The sequence below is a fragment of the Chelonia mydas genome, chromosome 11 (assembly GCF_015237465.2).
Source record: "Chelonia mydas isolate rCheMyd1 chromosome 11, rCheMyd1.pri.v2, whole genome shotgun sequence".
NCBI classification, from domain to species: domain Eukaryota; kingdom Metazoa; phylum Chordata; order Testudines; family Cheloniidae; genus Chelonia; species Chelonia mydas.
Window position 1 is genome coordinate 76275130 of NC_051251.2, and position 25558 is coordinate 76300687.

Sequence of the window (25558 nt, forward strand, 5' to 3'; positions counted from 1 at the left end):
TGGACGCAGGGTATTGGAGAGGATACACCTGGCGGCATGTAACTGTGTATCCACCAGTTTGGTGTGGGACAATCGGCTCCATATGGGTGCGCAGTACTTGGCCTTTGAATAAGAGGTGGCAAGAGCGGACATCCGCAGGGTTGGAGTACGAGCACCCCATGACGACCCTGCCAGTTTGCTAAGAAGATTGTTGTGCGTCTTAATTTTAGCGAATGTCTTCTTCTGGTGGACCTGGTAACTCAATGTCCAGTCTAAGGTCACACCTAGACAGACCGGTTCTACTTCATGCTTCACCTTCTGACCCTTCAGATAAACATTCAGTTCTCAGGTTGCGCTGGCGTGATGAAGATGGAACAAACTGATGACATTTTTATGACGCTTGTCTGGAGGCACCAAGTTTTACAGTAGTCAGCTAACTTTGTCATGTCCCGGTTTAAGGGGGTATCAAACTGACGGAATGTCCAGGCCTGGGTACCGCAACGGATGTTGTCTCTGTAAATGAACTTTCGTGACTCCGTTGTTGGCAGGTCATTGATGTAAAGGTTGAACAGGGTTGGAGAAAGCACAGAGCCCTGGGGTAACCCATTGCTCTGTTGTCTCCAAGCACTCATCTTCTCCCCCATATGGACTCTGAACTGCCCATAGCAGAGGAACAGTTCAATGACACTTGTGACCCAAGGTAGCAGGACCCGTGATACCTTCACGAGTAGGCGAGTGTGCCATACCATATCGTACGCCGCTGTTAGGTCAATGAAAACAGCGCCTGTTTTCAAGTTTCTCTGGAAGTTATTTTCAACATGTGCTATGGCCTCGCGAAAGCTGGCTTGGTCAGGGCTCAAACTTCTCTCCACGTTGGGTAATATGTGGTGTAGGACCAAGCGCTCCAGTGCCTGGAAGCACACCAACAATAATGATATGGGACGATAGCTTGATGCTTGACTCGGGTGCTTTCCAGGCTTTAGGAGGCCAATGACTTTTGCGGTGCACCATATCTTGGAATGCTCGGTCATGGAAATGAGGGATTTTTGGAAAGGCTTCATTCTGTCCAGGTAGAACGCTAATGTGCGTTGGATGTGTAATGTAAGACAGCCTCTTGTGTATTCACATGGGGTTTGGGTTAAAGCGTAGGCCAGTAAATCAGTTGACTGAAGTGGAAAGAGGATGATATTTTGCATATACATTTTGGATGTGGTCTCAGGGTGACTTTGTCCATGAAAAATGCGGTGTACCAAGGATGAGCCATGAAAGCCCCTATTTCACTTACTTGTCACACGGATGTAATTGAGACCAAGAATGCTAACTCACTGATAAATGAAGTAGAGACCAGGTGGCTAACTGTCTGAATGGGGTTCTGGTAAGGCTTCTGAGTACCAGATTTAAGTCCCATGCTGGCGTAGGGTTGCGTATTTCCGGGTACATATTCTGTATGCGCATGAGAAAGCATTTCATCTGGTGTGCGAATATTGAGATGCCACCAATCTTATGGTGAAAAGTGGTAATGACTGCGAGGTGTACCCTAGCCAAGCGTGTGGAAAGCCCTGAGTTCTTTAGGTCTAATATTGTAGTCCAAGACCAACAGGAGTGGTGCTGAGAGCACAGATACATGTTTGTTCTGGTATCATAAGAACCTTTTTCATTTTTGTATGTAAGTGGTATGCATAGCTGGTTTTCTGCTGTTTACTAACACCAGTTTTACTTGTTCCGAACAGGTTAACTCGTCATGGTGGAGCGATGCCTTCAGATGAAGTTGACTTTGCGCACATACAAAATGGGAAATGACTGCCTAGGAAGGAGTACTACAGAAAGGGATCTGGGACCACAAGCTAAATATGATTCAATAGTGTAACACTGTTACAAAAAAAAGCAAACATCATTCTGGGATGTATTAGCAGGAGTGTTGTAAGGAAGACATGAGAAGTAATTCTCCCACTCTACTCCACGCTGATTAGGCCTTAACTGGAGTATTGTATCCAGTTCTGGATGCCACATTTCAGGGAAGATGTGGACAAATTGGAGAAAATCCTGAGAAGAGCAACAAAAATTATTAAAGTCCTAGAAAACATGACCTATGAGGGAAGATTGAAAAAACTGAGTTTGTTTAGTCTGGAAAAGAGAAGACTGAGTAGGGGACATGATAACAGTTTTCAAGTACATAAAAGGTTGTTACAGGGAGGAGGGAGAAGAATTGTTGTTCTTAACCTCTGAGGATAGGACAAGAAGCAATGGGCTTAAATTGCAGCAAGGGAGGTTTAGGTTGGACATTAGGAAAAACTTCCTAACTGCCAGGGTGGTTAAGCACTGGAATAAGTTGCCTAGGGAGGTTGTAGAATCTCCCTCATTGGAGATTTTTAAGAGCAGATTAGACAAACACCTGTCAGAGATGGTCTAGATAATACTTAGTCCTGCCATGAGTGCAGGGGACTGGATTAGATGACTTCTCAAGGTCCTATGATTTTATGTCCATACCAAGACTGCATGTCTCAGGCGTACTGGTCTCTGTATCTCGTAGTTCCCAGAGATTGTCCTACGCTGGTTGCTGAGGAATGGTGTTATGAAAAGATGCCATCCTCCTGGTCATCACCCTCATCGCCTGACAAAGGAGGAGCGATGGGGGAATCTGGCTGCTCCAGTGCCATCTGCACTGGGGAGCCATTGGTGCCGAACAATGGAGACCACCATATCAATGTGTTGTGTGAAGCGGTGAAATTCCGCTGGTTTCAGTACCGTGTCTGTCAGTGCTGACGATTTTTGCAGTACAGTGTTCGGTGCCAGTTGAGCATGTGTCAGCTTGACTGGTGCCGTTGGTGCCAACTTGGATCTCTCAGACTGTGACGACACTGATAATGGCTGTATAAGTAGGGGCATTGCCAGCAGATCGAGGGACGTGATCGTTCCCCTCTATTTGACACTGGTGAGGCCTCATCTGGAGTACTGTGTCCAGTTTTGGGCCCCACACTACAAGAAGGATGTGGATAAATTGGAGAGAGTCCAGCGAAGGGCAACAAAAATGATTAGGGGTCTAGAGCACATGACTTATGAGGAGAGGCTGAGGGAGCTGGGATTGTTTAGTCTGCAGAAGAGAAGAATGAGGGGGGATTTGATAGCTGCTTTCAACTACCTGAAAGGGGGTTCCAAAGAGGATGGCTCTAGACTGTTCTCAATGGTAGCAGATGACAGAACGAGGAGTAATGGTCTCAAGTTGCAATGGGGGAGGTTTAGATTGGATATTAGGAAAAACTTTTTCACTAAGAGGGTGGTGAAACACTGGAATGCGTTACCTAGGGAGGTGGTAGAATCTCCTTCCTTAGAGGTTTTTAAGGTCAGGCTTGACACAGCCCTGGCTGGGATGATTTAACTGGGACTTGGTCCTGCTTCGAGCAGGGGGTTGGACTAGATGACCTTCTGGGGTCCCTTCCAACCCTGATATTCTCTGATTCTATGATTCTATGGCACTGGTGCTGCCAGGCATCGCTATTGTAGAGGGTTGCGATGCCACCCCTTGCAATGACGTTGTCAGTGCCGTGGAGGAGGAGGTTGGCTTGTATTTGCCCCTCAACTCCTCATCCTTGCTGGCAGAGGTCAAGGTGCAGACAGTGCCGGAGGTTCCTGGTGCCTCAAAGGTGCTCACATTCTATACGGTCAGCACCAAGGACAGTGATCATGCAGGAGATAGTTTTCTCTTTAACATTCTCCCAGCAGGGAGGATGTGGATCATTTCTTCGGGTTTTTTGAGGAAGAATGTTTTTGTCACCTCAGATTACGAGGTTCCCAGAGTCTCTCCTGTCGAGGGGCCCTGTTGTCTGGAGTCAAAGTCCAGTTGTCGGGACTTCTCCACGACAATAAGTTTTAGGCAGAGATCTCTATCACGCCTAGCCCTGGCTTTGAGGTTGCTGCAGTGAATCCACTTTTGCAGTATGTGCAACTTCCCTAAGCAGCGGACGCAGAGTGAGTGGCCATCAGAAATTGGCATCGTGTCCTTACACAAAATGCATCTTTTAAAGCCTGGTGAACGAGGCACGTTTTTAATGTCCCTCGCTGAGGTAATTTTTAAACAGAAAGAAAATGAAAGGTTGGGGGGTGGGTCTGAAAGAAGAAAAAGGGAGACTGAAAGCTACCTAAACTCTTAATGAACTGAAACTTAACTGTCACTGAAAAACTATTCCTACTTATTTTCCTAGTTTGTCACTGACACCGCTACAGAGCTCTGCCTCAGGCCAAGAACGGTTGAGAACTAACTGAAGGGCTCAGATTGCACACACGTTAGATGAGGCACCAAAGGCACCGCGAGTTGACCACTATGCATGCGCGACCAAGATGGACACTGCCACCAAAAAATCTCCCATCAACGACGCTGGGTTGCACCGACACCAGAAGTGGTGCACCCACAGGGACAGCACTCGAAGAAGAACCTGATGTGCCGTCTGTGACAAGGGTGGATATCTACATGAAAGTACGCCTCTTTCATGTTGAGAGCTGTGAACCAAATGTCTCTATCAAGGGACAGAATTACCGATGTCAGTGTGACCATCCAGAATTTCAATCTGCAAATAAAAATTCTGCACTGGATGTCAAAAATGGGTCTCTACCCTCCCTTTTTCTTGGGAATCAGGAAATAAAACTCCTTTTCCCTGATACTGAAGTGGGACTCATTCTCTTCCCGCTCTCCTAAAAAGAGATTCTATCTCCTGAAGGAGGATCTCTTTGTGAGAGTGGTCCCTGAAGAGGGATGCATAAATGGTTTTTGGAAGGATGATGAGGTGAACTCAGTGATATAGCTGGAATGGATAATATTCAACACCCACTTGTCTGCAGTTATCACATTCCAGTTCTGGGAAAACTGTGCTAGGTGGCCAGCAAAGTGGAGACCATAATCCAGTAATGATGGCATCAATGAAGGTTCTCAGCACTCAAGATCCCATCAAAGAGATCTTTTGTCTGGGGGATAAGGTTGGGTGGATGTAGAGGAAATGTTGGGAGCAATCAATCTAGATTTTCACACCCTCTGTTGTTTACAAGGCAGCTTAGAATATCGCTGGTGATTGAAGGGTTGTGGCAACAGCCTGGGCTTGTACAGCTGCTTGCAATATTTCTAACAGCGCTGCTGTACATGCGTCCTGAAAGCAGGGTTGTTCTGGAGTCTTTTAGCAAATGCAAAGACTGGCCTGTCTTTTAATTGAAAAGGTTAGTTTAATGAAAGGGCAAGTTCTATCCCATATTTTGGACCGCCCCAGGAAACCCAAAGAGTGTATCCACGATTCATGGTGATTTGTACAGAGGTTCTGGACACCAACATGCCCTCATCAAAAAGGTCTTGAAATTGAGTCCTATCTTCTTGTGGGAGTTTATTTTTGAACTCCAAGCACTTCAAATAGTTGTTAAAAGCATATCTGGACAGCAGCACTTAGCAGTTGAATGTTCACAATTCGAGGTTAGTGGTTGTGAATACCAATCTCCCCTCCCCAGAAGGTCCAAGCACTTGGCCTCTTTATCTGCAGGAGCACCCCTTGGGAGCTGTGGCCTGGTGCTTTCAGTGGCTGCCTGACCAACCAATGAGTGTGGAGCAATGTCAGTAAATAAGAACTTTGTTCTGTTAACTGGACGACATATTGTTTCTCTGCCCTCTTGAGTACATGTTGCCAGGCTGTGCTATATGGCTGTTCCAGGATGGCTTCATTCACTGAGAACACTACCAGACTAAATCCTACGGGCTGCATGACGTTCAGGAGCTTGTGGTGTATCCCTTGAACCTCTTCTTGAGATCCTGGAGCTTCTCTGATACCATCCACAACAGCTCTTGAAATTGTCTGTGATCATCCAGGAGAGAGAGTAACGTTAGAGCAACTGACTCCTCAGAAGATGGGGATGATACCCTGTCAGTACCAGTAGGACCAGCGGTTCCAGTTCCTTTTTCCCCTTTTCCATGGGCTCTGGGGGAACCTCTGGCTGATCTCTTGGAGAAGGTTGATGAGACTCTCAGTAGGACAACATGCAGTCATGATACCCGTATGTACAAGTCCCATGGACCCCAAGTAAGGGCAGCTCAAGGAGTCGAAGGTAGGCTGTGGAGGCCCCCTGGATGCCACTGGTCCTGAGCAGAATGTTCCAATTTATGAGGCTGGGATGTGGCTCAGCAGATTCTCAATCCCTCCTCTGGGCTGACCTCTCTCAGTTGAGGTGATGTTGGCTCTTCAGACACATCCGATTCCCCTGAAGTGAAAACATTCGGTGCATTTCCATAGGCAGTGTCGGTGGTCCTAACTGAGTGGGGATGCAACAACTGAAGGACAAGATAAGGGACAAACCTCCCCTCTAGTAGTCCCTGCCAACTGTTGGGGTCAAAATTTTTCTGCTGGGAGCTGGTTCCATCATTACTGGAGATTATGGATCCAAAAGGACAAAAATATCCTCCGGAGTGATTTAAGTCTGTATCCTTTTAGGGGAGTGCAGTCTTGTCCCTCTGCACCACTGGAGCCAATGTGATTGATGGCTCCTTATGAGATCTTGGCAGTACAGACAATGTGCTGAGGTCTTGCTGACTTTTCTTGGTTGGTACTGACAGTTCTCCATCCTTCAGGTTCTGCTGCCTAATCCTGGCCAGTATTGGAGTAGATATCACAGACGTCGAGGCTGGTACTGAAGTACTCCTGCTCTTACACACCTCTTACAGAGCCATAAGTCTGAGATGGGCCTAAATCCATGGGACCAGGGTGATAAGACTTGCCTGACTTCAAAGTTCTCTTTGAGGTGAATTTAGAAGGGGATCTGCTCCTATGCTTACGGAAGTACTTCCTGCTCTTCTGGGGAGCCCAGGGAGAAAGGTCTTTGGCACTGCTCTTTCCTGCTTCTGAGTCAGACATTGTGGTGCTAAGAGGCACACTTCTGGCTACCTCTACCAGATATACAAGGGGATCCCCCAGCCCGGGTCTGACTAAGGCTTCAATGCATGCTCCATAAAGTTTTTTGTCAGCCTGAATTCCTGTACTTGCCAGGTTTGGCTGGGAAAAGAATGGCAGATAGCCATGTTGCAAAGTGCAGTAAGGTACCACGATGATCGTTGCTAACCAGAAAGGAGTGCGGGCAAGAGATACAGTTTTTTAAAGCCCGATAATCTAGGCATAATCTAACCCCATACTGGGAAGGGCTCCCAGATTTGGGGAGGGGATTTCTAACTAGCTATACTAAGCAAACTAACTAGATAACTATAAAAAATATGTACAATATTTACAGGTTGAAGACAGAGGAGCAGCTCTGGACACTGAAGGGCTCTGTCTCAGAACATCCAGCAGTACGAAAGAACCGGAAATGCCGCCAGTCCACACTGCCCCTTATACTCTCAGTGGAAAACACAAGGAGAGCAAAGGCACGTATGTGGACCACCAGAGATTGCCAGCAAGAAACTTCCAGTCTCCGGCACATAAAGCGCATAAGCACCTACAGTGGAATACACATAGGGACAGGTGCTCAAAGAATAAAGTGTCCCTTCTTTAAAAGAAATGTTGTTCATTTATTTTGTCAGATGTATTTAAATGAAGTTCAATTTTAATCATTTGTGACTCTTCAGAGCACACTTATAAATGTGTTTCATTATTTTTTCAGTACATACTGCAATAATGAAATCTTAGTCATTTGAGGCCTCACTACAACATCTGTGGTACACAGCTGAAGCAAGAAAAAGCTAGATTCTATTGTACTTCAGCAGTAACTCAAGAAAAAAAACAAAAACTAACACTAGCCAAGAAGCATAATTAAAAACGTTTCTTGGACTTCATTCAAGAAGCTTGCTTCCTTCTGTACATACACTAGCAACAAAAGAAGTGGGAAATGCTCTAAGGAAAGAAGGTAAGAACTGTAATCTCATTTTCAAAAGTGACAGCTATCTAGAAGTCTAAGTACCACTGAAAAAATCAATGCTGCTCAAAACAGTTCACTTATTCTCACATTGAACTTCAAGATAACTATTGCCCTTCCCTTAAATAGATAATGCAACAGAAAAATAAGTCAGTATTGGGTACACATATTCAATTACAAAGGATGTTTAAAATCTTTCAGTTAAAAAAAACCGGTGAGGAAAATGAAGGTCTGATAAAATCAACAACAAAAGACTACACACATATACAGGCATGATAAGCTAAGCTAAATAAATTTGTCGATATATTGAAGTGAGTTATAATTTTAATGTACTTTAGATTAGAGGTAGGTTTAAATGTCTCAAGGTTGTTTTGTTTCTTTACCTACACGAGTGCATGAAATCAAGTAGTATCCAACTCCATAACTGGTGATTTTTGTTTTCAAGGTAACAAAATTTTATTTGTTCTATTTTAGAAGATAAGCTATTTGGGCAGTCCTTACCTCCTCTTCATGTTCATGCTGTGCTTTTAGCTTCTCTAGCTCTTCCTGCAGCTGCCAGGAGTATTCTTCTTTCTGTTTCTGAACTTCTGCCACATGCAGATCTTGGAGCTCATTTAGTGCTTTTTTATGATGTTCCTCCATTTGCAATACTTCTTCACGCAATACATCCAGAGCCTTATGATTTTCTTCTTCCAACAAACATCTTTGATTTTGAAGAGTTGTATTCAAATCTTCCTATAATATTATTCATTTAAAAATAGCAAACATCCTCATTATATCCAGTTCATGAATGGTATGCTGCAGTATTAAAGTTACCCTCTGCCCGGTGAATTTCCAAACCACATAAGTGAATATTTACTACCAGCATCTCCTGGACCCTGACTGAGCATGCACTTCACTTACCTTTGAATTTATTTTTTAAAACTTACTAGTAATAAGAAATTACAGACATCAAACTCATTACAATCAGGAGCACTTAAGCATGAGACTTCAGTGGAACTTTAGCACCAATTTAAGTGTTGACATGAAAAGGGATGCTTTCTTGAATGAGGGGCAAAGAGTGGCAACTTTTGTGCCTATCTTCAGTATAATCGAGTAGGCTTACAAAAATTTAGGCTCTAAATAAACCAGTACAAAATGATGCCCTTTGTGTCCTTACTCAACAGAAGGAAAATATTCAACAGCATCTGCTGGGACTTTATATCCTAGCAACAAGCCACTACCCTACTTCTGGGACTCATGATACATAACAAGAAGCTAAAGCACTCTCAAACACCCTTAGAAGATGTTATTTCAATGTACTGGAAGCGTAACATATTTCAAGACTTCCTAAATTCTGTTCAAGTTTCGAAAATTATGCAAAATGTGATTTAGCAGGATCATAGGTTTACTATGATATTGCTGAAACCTGAGAATCTATTAAGAGTATTTTTACCTTTAGCAAGTTGCTAAGAACTAATTAATGAGAAGGATGAAGTTAGCTACAAAATGGAAGGTTTTTGGAGTGCCAATTAAGTTGTACTATATATACACACACATTAAAATGTATATCTTAGCTAGATAAAAGATGCAGTATTGTCACACACTAGGACTGAAACAAAAGAGTTATTGTCCTATGTCTGCCACCTTTTATGCTTCCCCTCAGCCAGTTTACTCACTCAACAGGGTCCAAAGGAATAAATGATGTTCTGAGATTGCCGTTTAGAATATTTCTGTATGATGTACCACTAAGGAAGAATATCAGTAACAATCAAGAACCAGCTTTACTACTATATTGTTCTTAAGAATTACCAGCTCTTCCTTACTGCACCGTGGTTGAAACCATTTTCAAAATATAAAAATTTTGTTACGTAAGGAAAAGCAAAAAACTGCAGGCAGCTGCCCATTCTAGAAGGTTCATGCAAAACATGTTTTGAAATTCTTATTTCAAAATAATTTTAAAAATACTTTATACAAAGTAAGTGATTGCACTTCTCCAAAATGATATCCTATGGGAAGTAATAAAACTGTTGAGGAAAATGTATGAACTATTCTCTCATTTCCAAGTCCTGTAGATTTTAAAAATTTTTACACGTAGTGAAAGTAACAAAGAAGAAAAACTTTGTATTTCCATTAAACTCAGTATCTAAGCTTGCATAATGATCATATTTAAATATGTATTTGCCTATAATCTCTCCTTTTGCCTTTGTTCTTAATAATTAAGAAAAGGAGTTAAGCAGCGGCTGCTCAATCAATAGAGCATTTCGCAAATGGAACGAAACAACTCTAGAAAACCAACAGTCTTTCATTTGAAATCAATCTAAACTCAAAACCAAAGAGGGCCATCTTACTGTCTTGTTTTCCCCTGACTCACCTTATGAGCTTCTTCCAGCTCAGCAGCCATGGCTTTAAGTTTTTCAATATGAATAGTAGCTAGCTCAATTTTCAGATTGTCTTGTGAAAGTTGCAGCTCTTCAGAATGTTTTAATTTCAGCCTTTCCATTTCCTGAGTCAAAATTGCTTGATTCGCCTTATCCTTCTCATGCAGCTGCGCTATGAAATGCATCTGTAGATCCTCAACAGCTTGTTTGTGCTCATCTCGTATAATCTGAATTTCAGACAGGTATGAAGACTCCAAAGAATCCAGATTTGACAAGTGTTTAGCTTCCAATTCATCAATTTGTGTTTGATGCTTTGCCCGCAGCTCAGCTATATGAGCTTCAAGATGAGCCTGCTGTTTGCTTTGTAATGTAGATGTAAGTGTCTCAATTTCAGCTTGGTGCTTTGTCTGCAGCTCAGCTGTGAGGGATAAAATATGTTGCTTATGCTTCTCCTGTAGCTGTTGACTCTGGAGTTCTAGCTCATCAGCATGCTTCCCTTTCAACTCTTGGAGGAGAAGCTCTTGCTCTGTTGTGAATTTTTGAGTCATAATTTTGTGTTCCTCCATAAATCTAATTTCCAAGAAAATTAAGAATGTTGTCAAACAAGCATTGATAAGATGCAAAGAAGAAAAACTAGGCAAAAATTGTTAAATTTGATCGTCACATTTTTACCCATTTTATCCATAGTAACACAAAGGAATTAACTTAGAACAGTGCAATGGCTCTGTAAAGTGAGATGGTCATCTCAGGTTACTGCTTAGTAGACAAGTGCTCATATTACAAAAATCATTAATATAGGTGGTAGCATCCACAAAGATAAGCATTTAATGTGCATGCACAGAGATTATTCCCTTTAACTCACAATGAAGGTATATTAACAGGACAGTGTGGGGAAGTCTGTGGTACCTGCTTTGTAAACACATTCGGCGCTTCAATTTACTGTGAACTGAACAGAAAGCAACCGAGGGAGGCAGGGCTGGATATTACCCTTATTAGGAGGCTAAAAGTACAAAACTGAAGTTGCCATTTATTTCTATATGTAATACTGTGGTGATTATTTTTTAATAATTGCTGGTGTTAGTGTGTATTTATATGAAGTAAAATCTAGCAGTGAGACTTCATGGATAACACTACCACTCCTTGCTAAAATAATACACATTATATTTAGATAATTTTTTGGTGCCACCAAGTGACAAAATTATGAATTGCCATTTCTTATGAGGTTTTAAAACAAGAACAGTAAAAACCAATTAATTACATACTTGTTCTGTGCTTCCATAAGTTTAGCTGCACATTCCTCCTGGAGCCCAAATGTGGCTTTTTCCAACTTTTTTTCCATGAGTGCCTTGGCAGCTTGCAGTTCGCTGTCATACTGAGCTTTCTGGGTAGTCTGCACACTTGCTAAGCTATCCTCTAGCTGCTGCAGACTGTTCTGCTGCTCCTTTAGGGACTTCTCCAGTTCTACAATTCTGGCAGCCTGCTGATCCTGAAGCTGATTCATTTCAGCTTCACGAAGTTCAAACTCCTTTTGCAAAGTTTGTTTCTCATACTCTGCCTTGTCTTCAAGTTCTGTACGTAACCGTGATAACTTCTCTTCAACTTTGATCCTCAGGGCCTCTCTTTCACACTTCCATTCCTCCTCCTTTTCTTTGTGCACTTGTTCCATTTGCTGGACCTCTTCTCGAGTTCTTTTTAATTCATTCTTGTGATCATCAACAAGTCTACATTTTATCTATGAACATTACAAAAATAAAGAGATGAAACCATATCAACTGGAAATGTTTGGAATAAAATATTCTTATTAGCCATTTAAACTCCTAAAGATCCTCAGCTGTGGACCACTGGGTCTTCAGAAATTTGACTAGTCATAAGGTCCTGGGTTTACCACCACACTTTCAGCTGCTAAATTACATTAAAAGACAGCTAAAATGCATTAAACATTTTACTTTTCTACCTAAGCAATTGCTGTAGTTGACGCAGGGATGTTATAGAACTGTAAATAGGAGGAAGTGATCTGTGTGACAGCGACTGGTGAACGAGAAAAAAGGTGGCCCTCAGGACACACTGCATGAAAAGGTGGACCACACCACGCACAAAAAATTAACATTTTACCATCTTCTAAGAACCATCTAAATATTCAAGTCTTGTGCTTGGGTCAGCTTTCAAAACAAAACACAAGATTTAAGTGTCAATTTGTTGATGCCTTATTTAAGTCAAAGCACTATTAAGAATACCAAAAGAATAGTAAAGGAAGATTTAAATAATGACTAAATTCCAAAAAACATTTTTACATAAATTCAGGCTTCACGGCATTTTGAAATCTTTCAACTTATGTCTAAGATCCTTGTCCTCCTCTCATTCCCTATACTTGCCATTATGTCATTTCACAAGGGGAAATAAGCATTTAGCACTTCAGATTCTAATCTTTCCGCAGGTTAGGGCGCAAACAAAAAAATCTGAAATGGTATTAATGTAATTTCAAATGTGTGATTTATGGGCAAAGGTTGAAGAATAGGTGTGATTGAGGTCCTATGAAACTATTCAACCTCATTTTCAACTTCAACCTCCTTCACCTCATTCTTCAACCTTTACATATGTATCTCCCATCTGCAGACCCAACTCATCAGAATATTACAAGGTTTTAGCTATGCAACTCCCATTAATACTAAGACCCCACTAAAGACAAGAAAGTTCAAATGGTAAGTATCGTTCCAGTCACTATTCCCATTAATTTTGCTTTATACCTGGCAGATGTTGTATTTGACATAGTTATCTCATATTAAATACAAAAAACAAACTAATACATACTACCTTTTCCATCTCCTCTTTCAGATGGATTTCATGCTGGACACCAATGTCTTTTAGTTTAGCACTCTCTCTCTCTAAGTGTTGTATTTCTCCCTGCAGTTCTGCAATGTACTGCTTCTCAGACTGAAGGAGGGAGAGTTTAGCTTTGTGCTCATTCTCCAGCACACATGCTCGTTCAACAACCTCTGCTTCAACCTGGCGTGCTGCATCTTGAGCACTCTGTAGACGCAGTTTGGTAATTTCTGGATTGACGGTGAAAAAAACATTTTGTAGTTTGTTTTAAAGGATCTTGATCATTCATAAAAGTAAAAAAATTAAGTTCAGTAATTACAGTAAAACAGCAAACATATCAGTGGCTCTCTCGATTTCAAGGCTACCAAGAAGTACGTAATAAAATCTCTCCACTTACATTTCTTATAATGGTCCCTTCTGGCACTGGAATCTATGCACTATGTTTTAATCTACTATACATCACCACTGCCTATTAAGCCTATCAGCATCTAAAATGTAAATGGCAGAAGGAACAGGTGATAACTTTTTGCCCCGAGGGCCACATCGGGGAATAGAAATTGTAGGGCGGGCCATGAATGCTCACGAAATTGAGGTTGTGGTGCGGGCTCTGGGGTGGGACTGGGGATGAGGAGTTTGGGGTTCAGGGGGGTGCTCTGGGCTGGGACCAAGGGGTTCGGAGGGGGATCAGGGCTGGGGCAAGGGTGCGGGAAGGAGTGCAGGTTCCAGCTGGGAGCGCGGGCTCTGTAGTGGGATTGGGGAGGAGAGATTTGGAGTGCAGGAAGGTGCTCCAGGCTGGGATCAAGGGGTTTGGAGAACAGGAGGGGAATCAGGGTTGTGGCGTGGGGAGAGGCTAAGTGGGTGCAGCCTCCAAGCAGCGCTTACACAAGCGGCTCCCGGAAGCAGTGGCATGTCCCTTCTCCGCTCCTATGCGGAGGCACAGCCAGGTGGCTCTGCACGCTGCCCCATCCACAGGCAACGCCCCTGCAGCTCCCATTGGAGAGCGAAGGAGCCAGAACAGGGCCATGCCACAGCTTCCGGGAGCCACATGGTGCAGCCCCCGAGCCAGCGCTGTGGCTGGAGCGGGGCTGAGACGCTGATGCAGCCCCCAACCCAGCACCCCAGACGGAGTGGGGCCTAGCCGCGTGGTGCAGCTCACGGGCTGGCTTAAAACACCTCATGGGTCGGACTGTAGTTTGCCCAGCCCTGGCCTAGTGGATAATGAGCTGGCAGATTTTCTAAAGATGCAATATTCTCTCAGCTCAAGCATATCCTCAGTAAACAACAAACAATATTTATAAACACAACCTCCCCAAAAATAGCAGAAAAGCAGCTTTGACAAAAATTAGCAGGATAATGAATTTTTAATTTGAACAGTTTCTACAGTATCTCACAGAGATTGCTGAATAACAGAAATATAGTATACCTTTTATAAATGATTTGATAAATAGCAAATTAAATAACATCTGACTCATGGTATTCAACCAACTCTGACTATCTTTCAGGGTATGGATGCCAAGTCCAAAAAGCTTTCTTCTCACATATACTATCTCAGAGAGGAAATAAATATAAGAACTACCACTATCTCCTCCCCACACCTTCATGGCACATGTAAAATTTATATAAAAAAACTCTTGAAATTGCTTTGCACTGTTTTAGTATAAATAGGTTAGAAGCAGCATGCTTCTTCCAGGAAAAAAGGGACACTGGTGAGAAGCTGAATAAAACGTGGCTTACACCCAGACAGAACATTCCTTTGTTAAACTTAGTTATACAACGGTAGTAAAATAGCAAAAGATTTGGGTTTTTAGGAGGGGATTACTACTTTAGCCTGAGCTCTCTGGCCAATTTTAAAGTAATATTTTCCTGACTTTTAAAATAATTCTCTCCCCCCAAAGCTGTGAGAAAGATCTGCACAAACGAAGAAACTTACCGACGGAATATGCAGGAAAGACAGTGAACCCTCCTATTCACTAAGTGCTATTAAAGCCATAAAAATCAAACAAAGTGAAGAGATATGGAACAGGATTTTTTCCCTCCAATCTCTTTCTGCTAGTGGTCTAGGTGTTTCTTGTAACACTAAAGTAGAGAAATTTTCAGCAAAGTGCAACAACTTGACAGGGCCCCTCTAAGCATCAAATATGGCAAGTTACATCCATGAGACACTCCTGTGGTAATCATTCCTCAGCTGTAGTTCATTAAATTCTAGAAACTCACATTTAGGACTCTACAGGAGGAATACTTATGAAAATGAAGATAAAGATGTTCAAAAGAATCATAAAAACAAACAATTCTAAGTACCATTATTAACAAGTTTAAAGCGCTAGATTTCTTTTATGTAATTCCAAACTAATTTGGAATTTTCATATTCCTTTAAATAATCCTTTAAAGCCTAAAGATAAAAAAAATCCAAGCAGCTTTCCATTTTACACATGAACCTGCACGTACACAAGAACCATGCAGAGGAAAAGACGGGCTAGTGAAGAAGAAACAGAGCTTAAGAATAGGTTTGCAGAGTTAGAAAATGAAGAAGGGGCTCAGCAGGTAGTCACTGAAGGTGGAAGGGCAAGGAAGAAGAGAAGAGCAGCTAGTCCTATAGGAAAAGGGGAAGAGTTAATGGACATTACACCAAATATGAGCCCCAGGAGGATACAGGATGGGTTAAAGAGGATTAAAAGGGAGAATAGGAATGGAAAGAACTTGCAGGCAGAGGGAACAGGGGATAGACTGGAGAATAGCACCATCACTAGGAAAAGACAGGTCTATGTGATTGGGGTCTCTTTACTGAGAAGAACAGATAGGACTGTAACCAGAGCTGATCCAGAGAATAGGAGGGTGTGCTGTCTTCCAGGTGCTAAGATACGGGATGTAGACCTGAGGTTGAAAAGGATTCTAAAGGGAGCGGGAAAGAATCCCCTAATTATCCTTCATGTGGGAACAAATGATACGGCTAGATTCTCGCTGGAAGGTATTAAGGGAGACTATGCTAGGCTGGGGAAGACGCTTAAGGAAATTGAGGCTCAGGTGATCTTTAGTGGGATTCTCCCTGTTCCTAGAGAAGGGCAACAAAGGTGTGACAAGATTATGACTATCAACAGATGGCTTAGGCAGTGGTGCTGTAAGGAGGGCTTTGGGATGTATGGCCACTGAGAGGCATTCATGGATAGAGGACAGTTCTCTCGGGATGGACTTCATCTGAGTAGGGAAGAAAATAGACTTCTAGGATGGAGGCTGGCACAACTGATTAAGAGAGCTTTAAACTAGGAATTAGGGGGAGATGGTTGGGAGATGTCCAGGTAATCTCCACGCCAGAATTTAGCATTGAGAGGAAAGAAAATGAAGTAAGAGTGGATACAGCCGTGGGTAGGAGGAAGGGCAGTGTAGATACAAGTCTAATAGGTTATACTCGTAGTAAAATGACAGTGCCTAATAGGGTACAGAATGTGAGTGAGGCCAAACAGCAAAAATTAAGATGTTTGTACACTAATGCGAGGAGCCTAGGTAACAAAATGGAGGAACTAGAGCTACTGGTGCAGGAAGTGAAACCAGATATTATAGGGATAACAGAAACATGGTAGAATAGTAGTCATGACTGGACTACAGGTATTCAAGGGTATGTGCTGTTTAGGAAAGACCGAAATAAAGGTAAAGGTGGTGGAGTAGCACTGTATATCAAGGATGAGGTAGAATGTAAAGAAATAAGCGATGAAACGGATATGACTGAGTCCGTCTGGGCAAAAATTAAATTAGGGAAGAAAACTATTAGAGCCTCCCCTGGGATAGTGCTTGGGGTGTACTATAGACTGCCGGGATCTAATTTGGATATGGATAGAGCCCTTTTTAATGTTTTTAATAAAGTAAATACTAATGGAAACTGTGTGATCATGGGAGACTAACTTCCCAGATATAGACTGTAGGACGAGTGCTAGTAATAATAATAGGGCTCAGATTTTCCTAGATGCGATAGCTGATGGATTCCTTCAGCAAGTAGCTGCTGAACCAACTAGAGGGGATGCCATTTTAGATTTGGTTTTGGTGAGTAGTGAGGACCTCATAGAAGAAATGGTTGTAGGGGATAATCTTGGTGATCATGAGCTAATTCAGTTCAAACTGAACGGAAGGATTAATAAAAATAAATCTGCAGCTAGGGTTTTTGATTTCAAAAGGGCTGACTTTCAAAAATTAAGGAAATTAGTTAGGGAAGTGGATTGGACTGAAGAATTTATGGATCTAAAGGTAGAGGAGGCCTGGGATTATTTTAAATCAAAGCTGCAGAAGCTATCGGAAGCCTGCATCCCAAGAAAGGGGAAAAAATTCATAGGCAGGAGTTGTAGACCAAGCTGGATGAGCACGCATTTCAGAAAGGTGATTAAGAAAAAGCAGAAAGCATACAGGGAGTGGAAGATGGGAGGGATCAGCAAGGAAAGCTACCTTATTGAGGTCAGAACATGTACAGATAAAGTGAGACATGCTAAAAGTCAAGTAGAGTTGGACCTTGCAAAGGGAATTAAAACCAATAGTAAAAGGTTCTCTAGTCATATAAATAAGAAGAAAACAAAGAAAGAAGAAGTGGGACCGCTAAACACTGAGGATGGAGTGGAGGTCAAGGATAATCTAGGCATGTCCCAATATCTAAACAAGTACTTTGCCTCAGTCTTTAATAAGACTAAAGAGGATCTTAGGGATAATGGTAGCATGACAAATGGGAATGAGGATATGGAGGTAGACATTACCATATTTGAGGTAGAATCGAAACTCAAACAGCTTAATGGGACTAAATCGGGGGGCCCAGATAATCTTCATCCAAGAATATTAAAGGAATTGGCACAAGAAATTGCAAGCCCATTAGCAAGAATTTTTAATGAAACTGTAAACTCAGGGGTTGTACCGTATGATTGGAGAATTGCTAACACAGTTCCTATTTTTAAGAAAGGGAAAAAAAGTGATCCGGGTAATTATAGGCCTGTTAGTTTGACATCTGTAGTATGCAAGGTCTTGGAAAAAATTTTGAAGGAGAAGGTAGTTAAGGACATTGAAGTCAATGGTAAATGGGACAAAATACAACATGGTTTTACAAAAGGTAGATCGTGCCAAACCAACCTGATCTCCTTCTTTGAGAAGGAAACAGATTTTTTTAGACAAAGGAAACGCAGTGGATCTAATTTATCTAGATTTTAGTAAGGCATTTGATACCATGCCACATGGTGAATTATTAGTTAAACTGGATAAGATGGGGATTAATAGGAAAATTGAAAGGTGGATAAGGAATTGGTTAAAGGGGAGACTACAACGGGTCCTATGAAAGGTGAACTGTCAGGCTGGAGGGAGGTTACCAGTGGAGTTCCTCTGACCTCGGCACAAAAAGTGGTAGTGTGCTAATAAAGTTTGCGGATGATACAAAGCTGGGAGGTATTGCCAATTTAGAGAAGGACAGGGATACCCTACAGGAGGATCTGGATGACCTTGTAAACTGGAGTAATAGTAATAGGATAAAATTTAATAGTGAGAAGTGTAAGGTCATGCATTTAGGGATTAATAACAAGAATTTTAGTTATAAGCTGGGGACGCATCAATTAGAAGTAACGGAGGAGGAAAAGGACCTTGGAGTATTGGTTGATCATAGGATGACTACGAGCCGCCAATGTGATATGGCTGTGAAAAAAGCTAATGCGGTCTTGGGATGCATCAGGAAAGGTATTTCCAGTAGGGATAAGGAGGTTTTAGTACCGTTATACAAGGCACTGGTGAGACCTCACCTGGAATACTGTGTGCAGTTCTGGTCTCCCATGTTTAAGAAGGATGAATTCAAACTGGAACAGATACAGAGAAGGGCTACTCGGATGATCCGAGGAATGGAAAACTTGTCTTATGAAAGGAGATTTAGGGAGCTTGGCTTGTTTAGCCTAACTAAAGGAAGGTTGAGGGGAGATATGATTGCTCTCTATAAATATATCAGAGGGATAAATACCAGAGAGGGAGAGGAATTATTTAAGCTCAGTACCAATGTGGACACAAGAACAAATGGATATAAACTGGCCATTAGGAAATTTAGACTAGAAATTAGATGAAGGTTTTTAACCATCAGAGGAGTGAAGTTTTGGAATAGCCTTCCAAGGGAAGCAGTGGGGGCAAAAGATCTATCTGGCTTTAAGATTAAACTCGATAAGTTTCTGGAGGAGATGGTATGATGGGATAACATGGTTTTGGTAATTAAATATTCATGGTAAATAGGCCCAATGGCCTGTGATGGGCTATTAGATGGGGTGAGATCCGAGTTACCCAGGAAAGAATTTTCTGTAGTATCTGGTTGATGAATCTTGCCCATATGCTCAGGGTTTAGCTGATCACCATATTTGGGGTCGGGAAGGAATTTTCCTCCAGGGCAGATTGGAAGAGGCCCTGGAGGCTTTTCGCCTTCTTCTGTAGCATGGGGCACGGGTCACTTCCTGGAGGATTCTCTGCTCCTTGAAGTCTTTAAACCATGATTTGAGGACTTCAATAGCACAGATATAGGTGTGAGGGTTTTTTTTTGTAGGAGTGGGTGGGTGAAATTCTGTGGCCTGCGTTGTGCAGGAGGTCAGACTAGATGATCATAATGGTCCCTTCTGACCTAAATATCTATGAATCTGTGAATCTCCATCTTACCTTTGATGTGCTCTTCCGAAAGCTTGGCACGGAGTTGTTCAAGATCTAGACAATGTTTCTTTTTTAATTCCTCAATTTCTGAAATATATCTGTCTGAGAGATCCATCTTCATCTTCATCAGGTCCTCCTTATACTGGAGTGCAAGGGAAGATCTTAAGGAGCCTAGTTCATGTCTGTGTTTTTCCTCCAATTGCAGTCGCAAACAAGTAAATTCTTCCTGCAGAAAACACACATTCAGAACGGAGACGGATACCTTTATCTTTCAGATAATTTGGCTAAAGAATTAATTTGACAGTAAGTACCCATAGCATACTGTAAACATACAAGTTCACTTACCAGTCTGCCTCCTCAAAATATTCTTGCTTCTACACCCACTTCTACCTCCTCAACTCTGGGAGTAGAGGGATCCCCAGAAGGCCTAACTCTGTTTATACAGCCATGCTGCCACAAGGTAAAGTAGAGCTCCAGGAGCTGCCAGAGGATCTAGGAGAGTGGGAAATGCCTGTAGGCACCTGAATAGGGAGCTTGTCAAGGTTTTTGACACTAACATAGGGGAAGAAGACTGCTTATACTATCGTTTGTATTACCATAGCACCTAGAAGCCCTACTCTTGGACCAGGACCCCATTGTAGCACTCAGCCAGAAGCCACACAGGGGAAAGGACTTCCTAAGCTCCATGGCAACTCTTGAAACACTTATTTCTTAAGCAGCAAGTAAACAAAAAAGCCAGGATAATGCATCAAAAACATCCTTTGTTCACTTATTTTCTCAAGTTGTATAGTTTTGTTTAAGACAATACCTTCTAGTATACTTGGTAAAAACAACAAAACAATAGTAATACAAGACCTCAGAATAGCACCTGCTATGAAAACCATGCTAAGAGGTGTGAAGCATCGGTCATGTTTTTGTGGACATTTTAAAATGTGCACTATCATTTTTGTTAAAATTGACATTTCACCTTGTGCTGCTCCAGTTGCTGAGTTAGTTGGTCAAGTGTATCCCTTCTCTCTTTTTCACTTGCCTCTTCGAAAAGTGTGACCGAGGAGCTGAGCAGAGAAAAGGAATTTAGAAAATTAACTTGAAGACTCACTTTATAAAATATAGAATTAGAAGAATGTATTGATTCTTAAGATATTAGAGTATAAGTATGTACAGACCAGAATCTAGTCAAACACTCCTGAATAACCATTTCAACAAGAAACTGTCTGCATCCATTACTAACTTCCATCCTGGGGTTTCTGACCTCCCACCACCAATCCAAATACACACACAAAGCCTAAAGTCTTTTCTAGGAAAGGAAAGCTGAGTGTGTTTTGTCACAGATGAGATTAAAGAAAAAAACAGTCATCACCTGATATCTAAAGGCTGATCTTGACTAATCTCTGACTCCAACAAAGAGTATTCCTTTAATTCTTGCAGCCTCTGATGCAGCAGAGTTAATTCTTCTCTGTAGTTTTCTTCAGCTGCCCCTAGTTTCTCTTCAAAATAAATTCTCAGTTGTTCCAACTCAGTTTCATGTTCACTTCTTCTCTGCTGCCGCTGCTGTTCAAAGTCTTGCTTTAAACGTTCTATTTCATCCACATGTGATGTGCGAGCCAGAAGCTGTTCTTTTAACTCTGAGTAGAAGATGGAAAAAACAGCAATATCTTTAACCTTGTTTTTAATCAAAAAAAAAAAAAAAAAAACCACACACACACTTTGGACTCCATCATAGATCCTATGAAGATGAACCATATTTTGGATGGGGAGAAAAGCACAGAACCCAACAGGCAGCATCAGGAGTCATGCCTTCAAAGACATAATGCCAATGCCTCAACATTTCTTGGGAGGGTTAGCAGAGCAGGTCTTGCTACACCTTACACTGAGTACAAATTAAGGGGTGAGGGAGCAGAGAAAACATAGCCATGTCCCCATTTACCCCACTCTTCGGCCTCGTCTACACCTAAAAGGTTAGACTGATCGAGTAACATCATTCAGGACTGAGAAAAAAATTGCACCATGGATGATGTAGTTAGGTCAACCTAACCCCAACTGTAGCTGCAGGTAGGTCAACAGAAGCATCTTCCATCAACCTATCTTCCTCCTCTCAAAAGGGTGGATTACCTACATTGACAGAAAAACCACTTCTGTCCCTTAGTAAGTGTCCACACTACAACGCTACAGCTGTGCACAGCAGCATTTGTGTTGCACACATACCCCCACTATTCTGCACCAAAAAATTTAAAATTCTGTGCCAAAAAAGTAAAAAATTCTGCACACATTTTAAAATTCTGCAAAATTCTGCATATTTTGTCAAAACAACACAATATAATCACACCATTTTCAATTATTGCTGACAAGTATTTTGAAATAGATTACCAAAATAATTAAAAATGGTCTGATTATATTGTTATTATGTTACTATGTTATTTTGACAAATAAATATGCAGAACTTTGCAGAATTTTAAATTTTTTAATTTTTTGGTGCAGAATTCCCTCGAGAGAATCAGGGTTCTGTGTTGAGCTATCTGGGTGCAGGCAGCTTGGTGAGGGGTTTGGTTGCAAGGGGAATCTAGATGCACAGGGGTTCGGTGTGGAGTTCTGGGTGCATGGAGAATTGGACTCTGCAGGGGAGACCAGATGAAGGTGGTTAGGATTCAGTGGGGGTTGGTAGAGTTGGGGGTGGGGTGCAGCAGGTTGGGGCTCAGGGGGCTCTCAATGCAGGGGGTAAGGCTCAGCAGAGTGGAGGTTCGGGGCAGGGGGGATTCTCGGTGTGTGGGTGGAGGGAGGGGTCATTGTAAGAGGAGCTGCTCCCCATCTGCCGAACCCACCCGCATCCAACTCCCACCGCTGAGCCAACTCCCTCCCTGCACCTGGACCCCCCACCCCACCAAGCCTCACCCCCCTTCACCCTGACCACCCCTGCCCTCCCGCACTGCAGAGCTTCCTGAAGCCAGGAGAAGTTTCTGGGGGTTGATTTGACCCAGGCCCGGCTGCTCTGTGCAGGGAGAATTTAGTCTCTGTTGTCCTCCTCCCCCCACCCGCCCCCCCCGGCCCAGCCGGGACTAATGTCCCTGGCCCACCAGAACCTTCCCAGACCCTCCCCCCCCATGATTTACCTCTCCCCCAGCTGCAAGAACAGAGGCATCTGACCTGCTGGGGAGGAGCACTGGTGCAGCATCTCTTTGCTTCCCCACAGAAACCATTTTCTGTCGAAAGTAAAGACAATCTGTGTGGGGGCATTTGTCTGCTGCACCGTAGTGGTGCAGAATTCCCCCAAGAGTACTCCAGAAACTACGCCTCTTGAAGTGAGTTAGCACTGCAGTCAGTCAGCCAGCCCGTTTCCCTTCCTTTTTGCTCTTCAATGCTGGGAATGGTTATGGAGAGGCAGTGTGACCTAGTGGATGGAGCACTGGACTGGGATTCAGGAGACCTGGGTTCTATTCCCAGCTCTGCACTAGCTCAATGTGTGACCTTCGGTAAGTCAATTTCCCTCTGTGTGCCGCTGTTTTCCCATCTGTAAAAGGGGGATAATGATTCTGATGACTTTTGGCAAGCATTTTTTGATCTACTGATGTCAAGCATTATATAAGAGCTAGGGATGATAATGATGCAGAGTCCTGCAATGGGGGTTGAACCCTGCACCTTCTAATGCTCCCATGCAGCAGGAATAAGAAGAATTACTGTAACTGCTTTGAACTAAATTGATTTACCCCAGAAACAGCCTTCCTAGCACAAACTACTTTGAAAAATGTAAATCCAACAATTAAACTTAAATATAATCTTGTCAAAGGACTTGCTTTGCTGATAGATTGGCAAAGTGTGGACAACACCCCCCTCCCCCCGGATCATGTAAAAATGTTAGAATGCAATGGCTCTGTTGAGTACACAGTGGTCAGGATTCTGGTCACCTAGAAAGATAGGATAAACTGGCTTAACCCTTGTGAAGGATAACGGTCTTCAATCAATTACAGTTCTTGTAGGAAGCCAAGAGAATAGTACATGAAGGGGACTCATAGGTTTCTGTATACATGAACTTTCAGAACGGCTTTGTTGAAGTGCCTCACTAGCGGCTGTGATAATTAGGAACTGGTAAAGAGGTAGAAAACAAAGGACAGATTAGTCGTGGGATGCATCATGGGTCAATAGGAGGACCAACTAATTAGAAGAGGGAGCGAACATCAAGGAGGCAAAGTTGCAGACAATTATTTACATTACTCAAGAACATAATTTCAGAGGGACCTACGAAAGCTAGATACCGGGAAACAGGGCTTATGGAATTCAGTATGTACTGGAAGAAATAATTAGAACTCTAACCAAATGCTGATGTTTTCTAAAATACAGCTGTCTACTCAGGAAGAAAACATGGGTGTCCCTGTGGACAGCTCAATGTGCTGTGAGAGGGGGCCGGAAAAGGACTATCTGAGAAAAGAATACCAAGGGAGGAAAAATAACTTTTGAAGTGGTAATGAGAGTGGCCCATTTCAGGCAGCTGACAAGAAGGTGTGAGTAACAGTAGGTGGAAATTAGTATTGGGGAAATTAGGTTTAGGTTTTGTAATGACCCAACCTCTCCCAGTCTTTATTCAGGCCTAATTTGATGGTGTCCAGTTTGCAAATTAATTTCAATTCTGCAGTTTCACACTGGAGTCTGTTTCTGAAGTTTTTTTGTTGAAGAATTGCCACTTTTAGGTGTGTTATTGAGTGACCAGGGAGACTGAAGTGTTCTCCGACTGGTTTTTGAATGTTATGATTCCTGATGTCAGATTTGTGTCCATTTATTCTTTTGCGTAGAGACTGACCGGTTTGGCCAATGTAGATTGGGAGAACAAGGGGATTGTGGGGGCATTCCTCCTCCCTCCCAGTGGATCTTCTAGGGATGAAAGGACTAAGCATTAAAATGACCACCTGAATACTAGTGAATCCCTTTAATTTTAAGATGTAATTCCAGAATCCTTGTCCACCTCAATTCAAATCTACTAGAAAACCCTATTTCAGCTTCAGAACTAATCTAACCTATGCCTTTGTTCAGATTTTAAAGGGAGCCAAGATCAGGGTAATGATAAACAGCCAAATGACAAGTGTTATAGATGGGCAGTAGGGATTACTGCCATCAATATTTCGTGTTGATTTAGATCTTTAAAAACCCTCCACATATCGTACATAATACTAGTTTGTCATAACCATGTGTTCCTATTGCTGCTATCCTCTTCCTCCCTCACCTTCATTTGTTTGTTACACCACATTGCAGCTCATCTTAAATTTGATTTTAAGATTTAAGGGACATGGGCTGTATTTTACTACCTGTTTGTAAACTGTCAAACACTACGGGTCCTCTGGTTCCTAATGCAACATAGACAGGTAATAGCAGTGGCAGTGACAGTAGCAGTGATGACAGCTCAGCTGCAACTTCAACTTTGGCACAGATACCACCACACCATAATTTGATACAATAAAATTGTAGGGCATCTCTGCCTTCATACTTCAGGACAAATTATAAACCAGCAGAACAGGACTGAAACTTTTCCCATAGGCATGGTATTGCCTACTTGAGTGTTTAAAACCTTATTCTGAAGAATCTGGTACTGGCCAGAAACCGAATTAAATGGACCATTTGTTCAATCCTGTGTGACAACTCCTGCTGTATGCTCCTGTGACTGAATGCCTGTTCAATACATTTTGTTAAAAATTGTTTCACACACAGTGTTGTTCTATGTGAGCTAAGGCAAGAACCGTAACGTGTTTCTACCATACCACTTAGCTCCTGTCGACTTGCTCGTGTGCTATCAAGCTGAGACCAAAGCTGTTTGATTTCTTCTTGTGATCGAGTTTTTAATTCTTCATATGTGGCCTGAAGTTTCTCCATCTACGAAAGATGCATTAAGAATTTGTTTGTTTTGTTTTGTTTTA

The 25558-nt window shown here is 42.3% G+C and overlaps 1 protein-coding gene across 9 annotated transcripts in view; it reads right to left on the bottom strand.

Moving 5' to 3' along the window:
- Positions 1-25558, bottom strand: part of PCNT (pericentrin) — a 241299-nt gene that overhangs the window by 133804 nt on the left and 81937 nt on the right. For 7 of the 9 annotated variants that reach the window (XM_037912953.2, XM_037912948.2, XM_037912949.2 and 4 more), the window contains 9 exons: positions 25403-25514; positions 22769-22858; positions 21022-21286; positions 20629-20716; positions 19671-19887; positions 13020-13258; positions 11471-11940; positions 10202-10778; positions 8350-8583 (listed from right to left, as the gene is read on the bottom strand). In XM_037912953.2, coding sequence (XP_037768881.1) covers positions 8350-8583; positions 10202-10778; positions 11471-11940; positions 13020-13258; positions 19671-19887; positions 20629-20716; positions 21022-21286; positions 22769-22858; positions 25403-25514 — 2292 coding nt within the window. The remainder of the gene's footprint in view (positions 1-8349; positions 8584-10201; positions 10779-11470; positions 11941-13019; positions 13259-19670; positions 19888-20628; positions 20717-21021; positions 21287-22768; positions 22859-25402; positions 25515-25558) is intronic. The other 2 variants (XM_037912952.2, XM_043525813.1) reach the window with 1 other exon arrangement.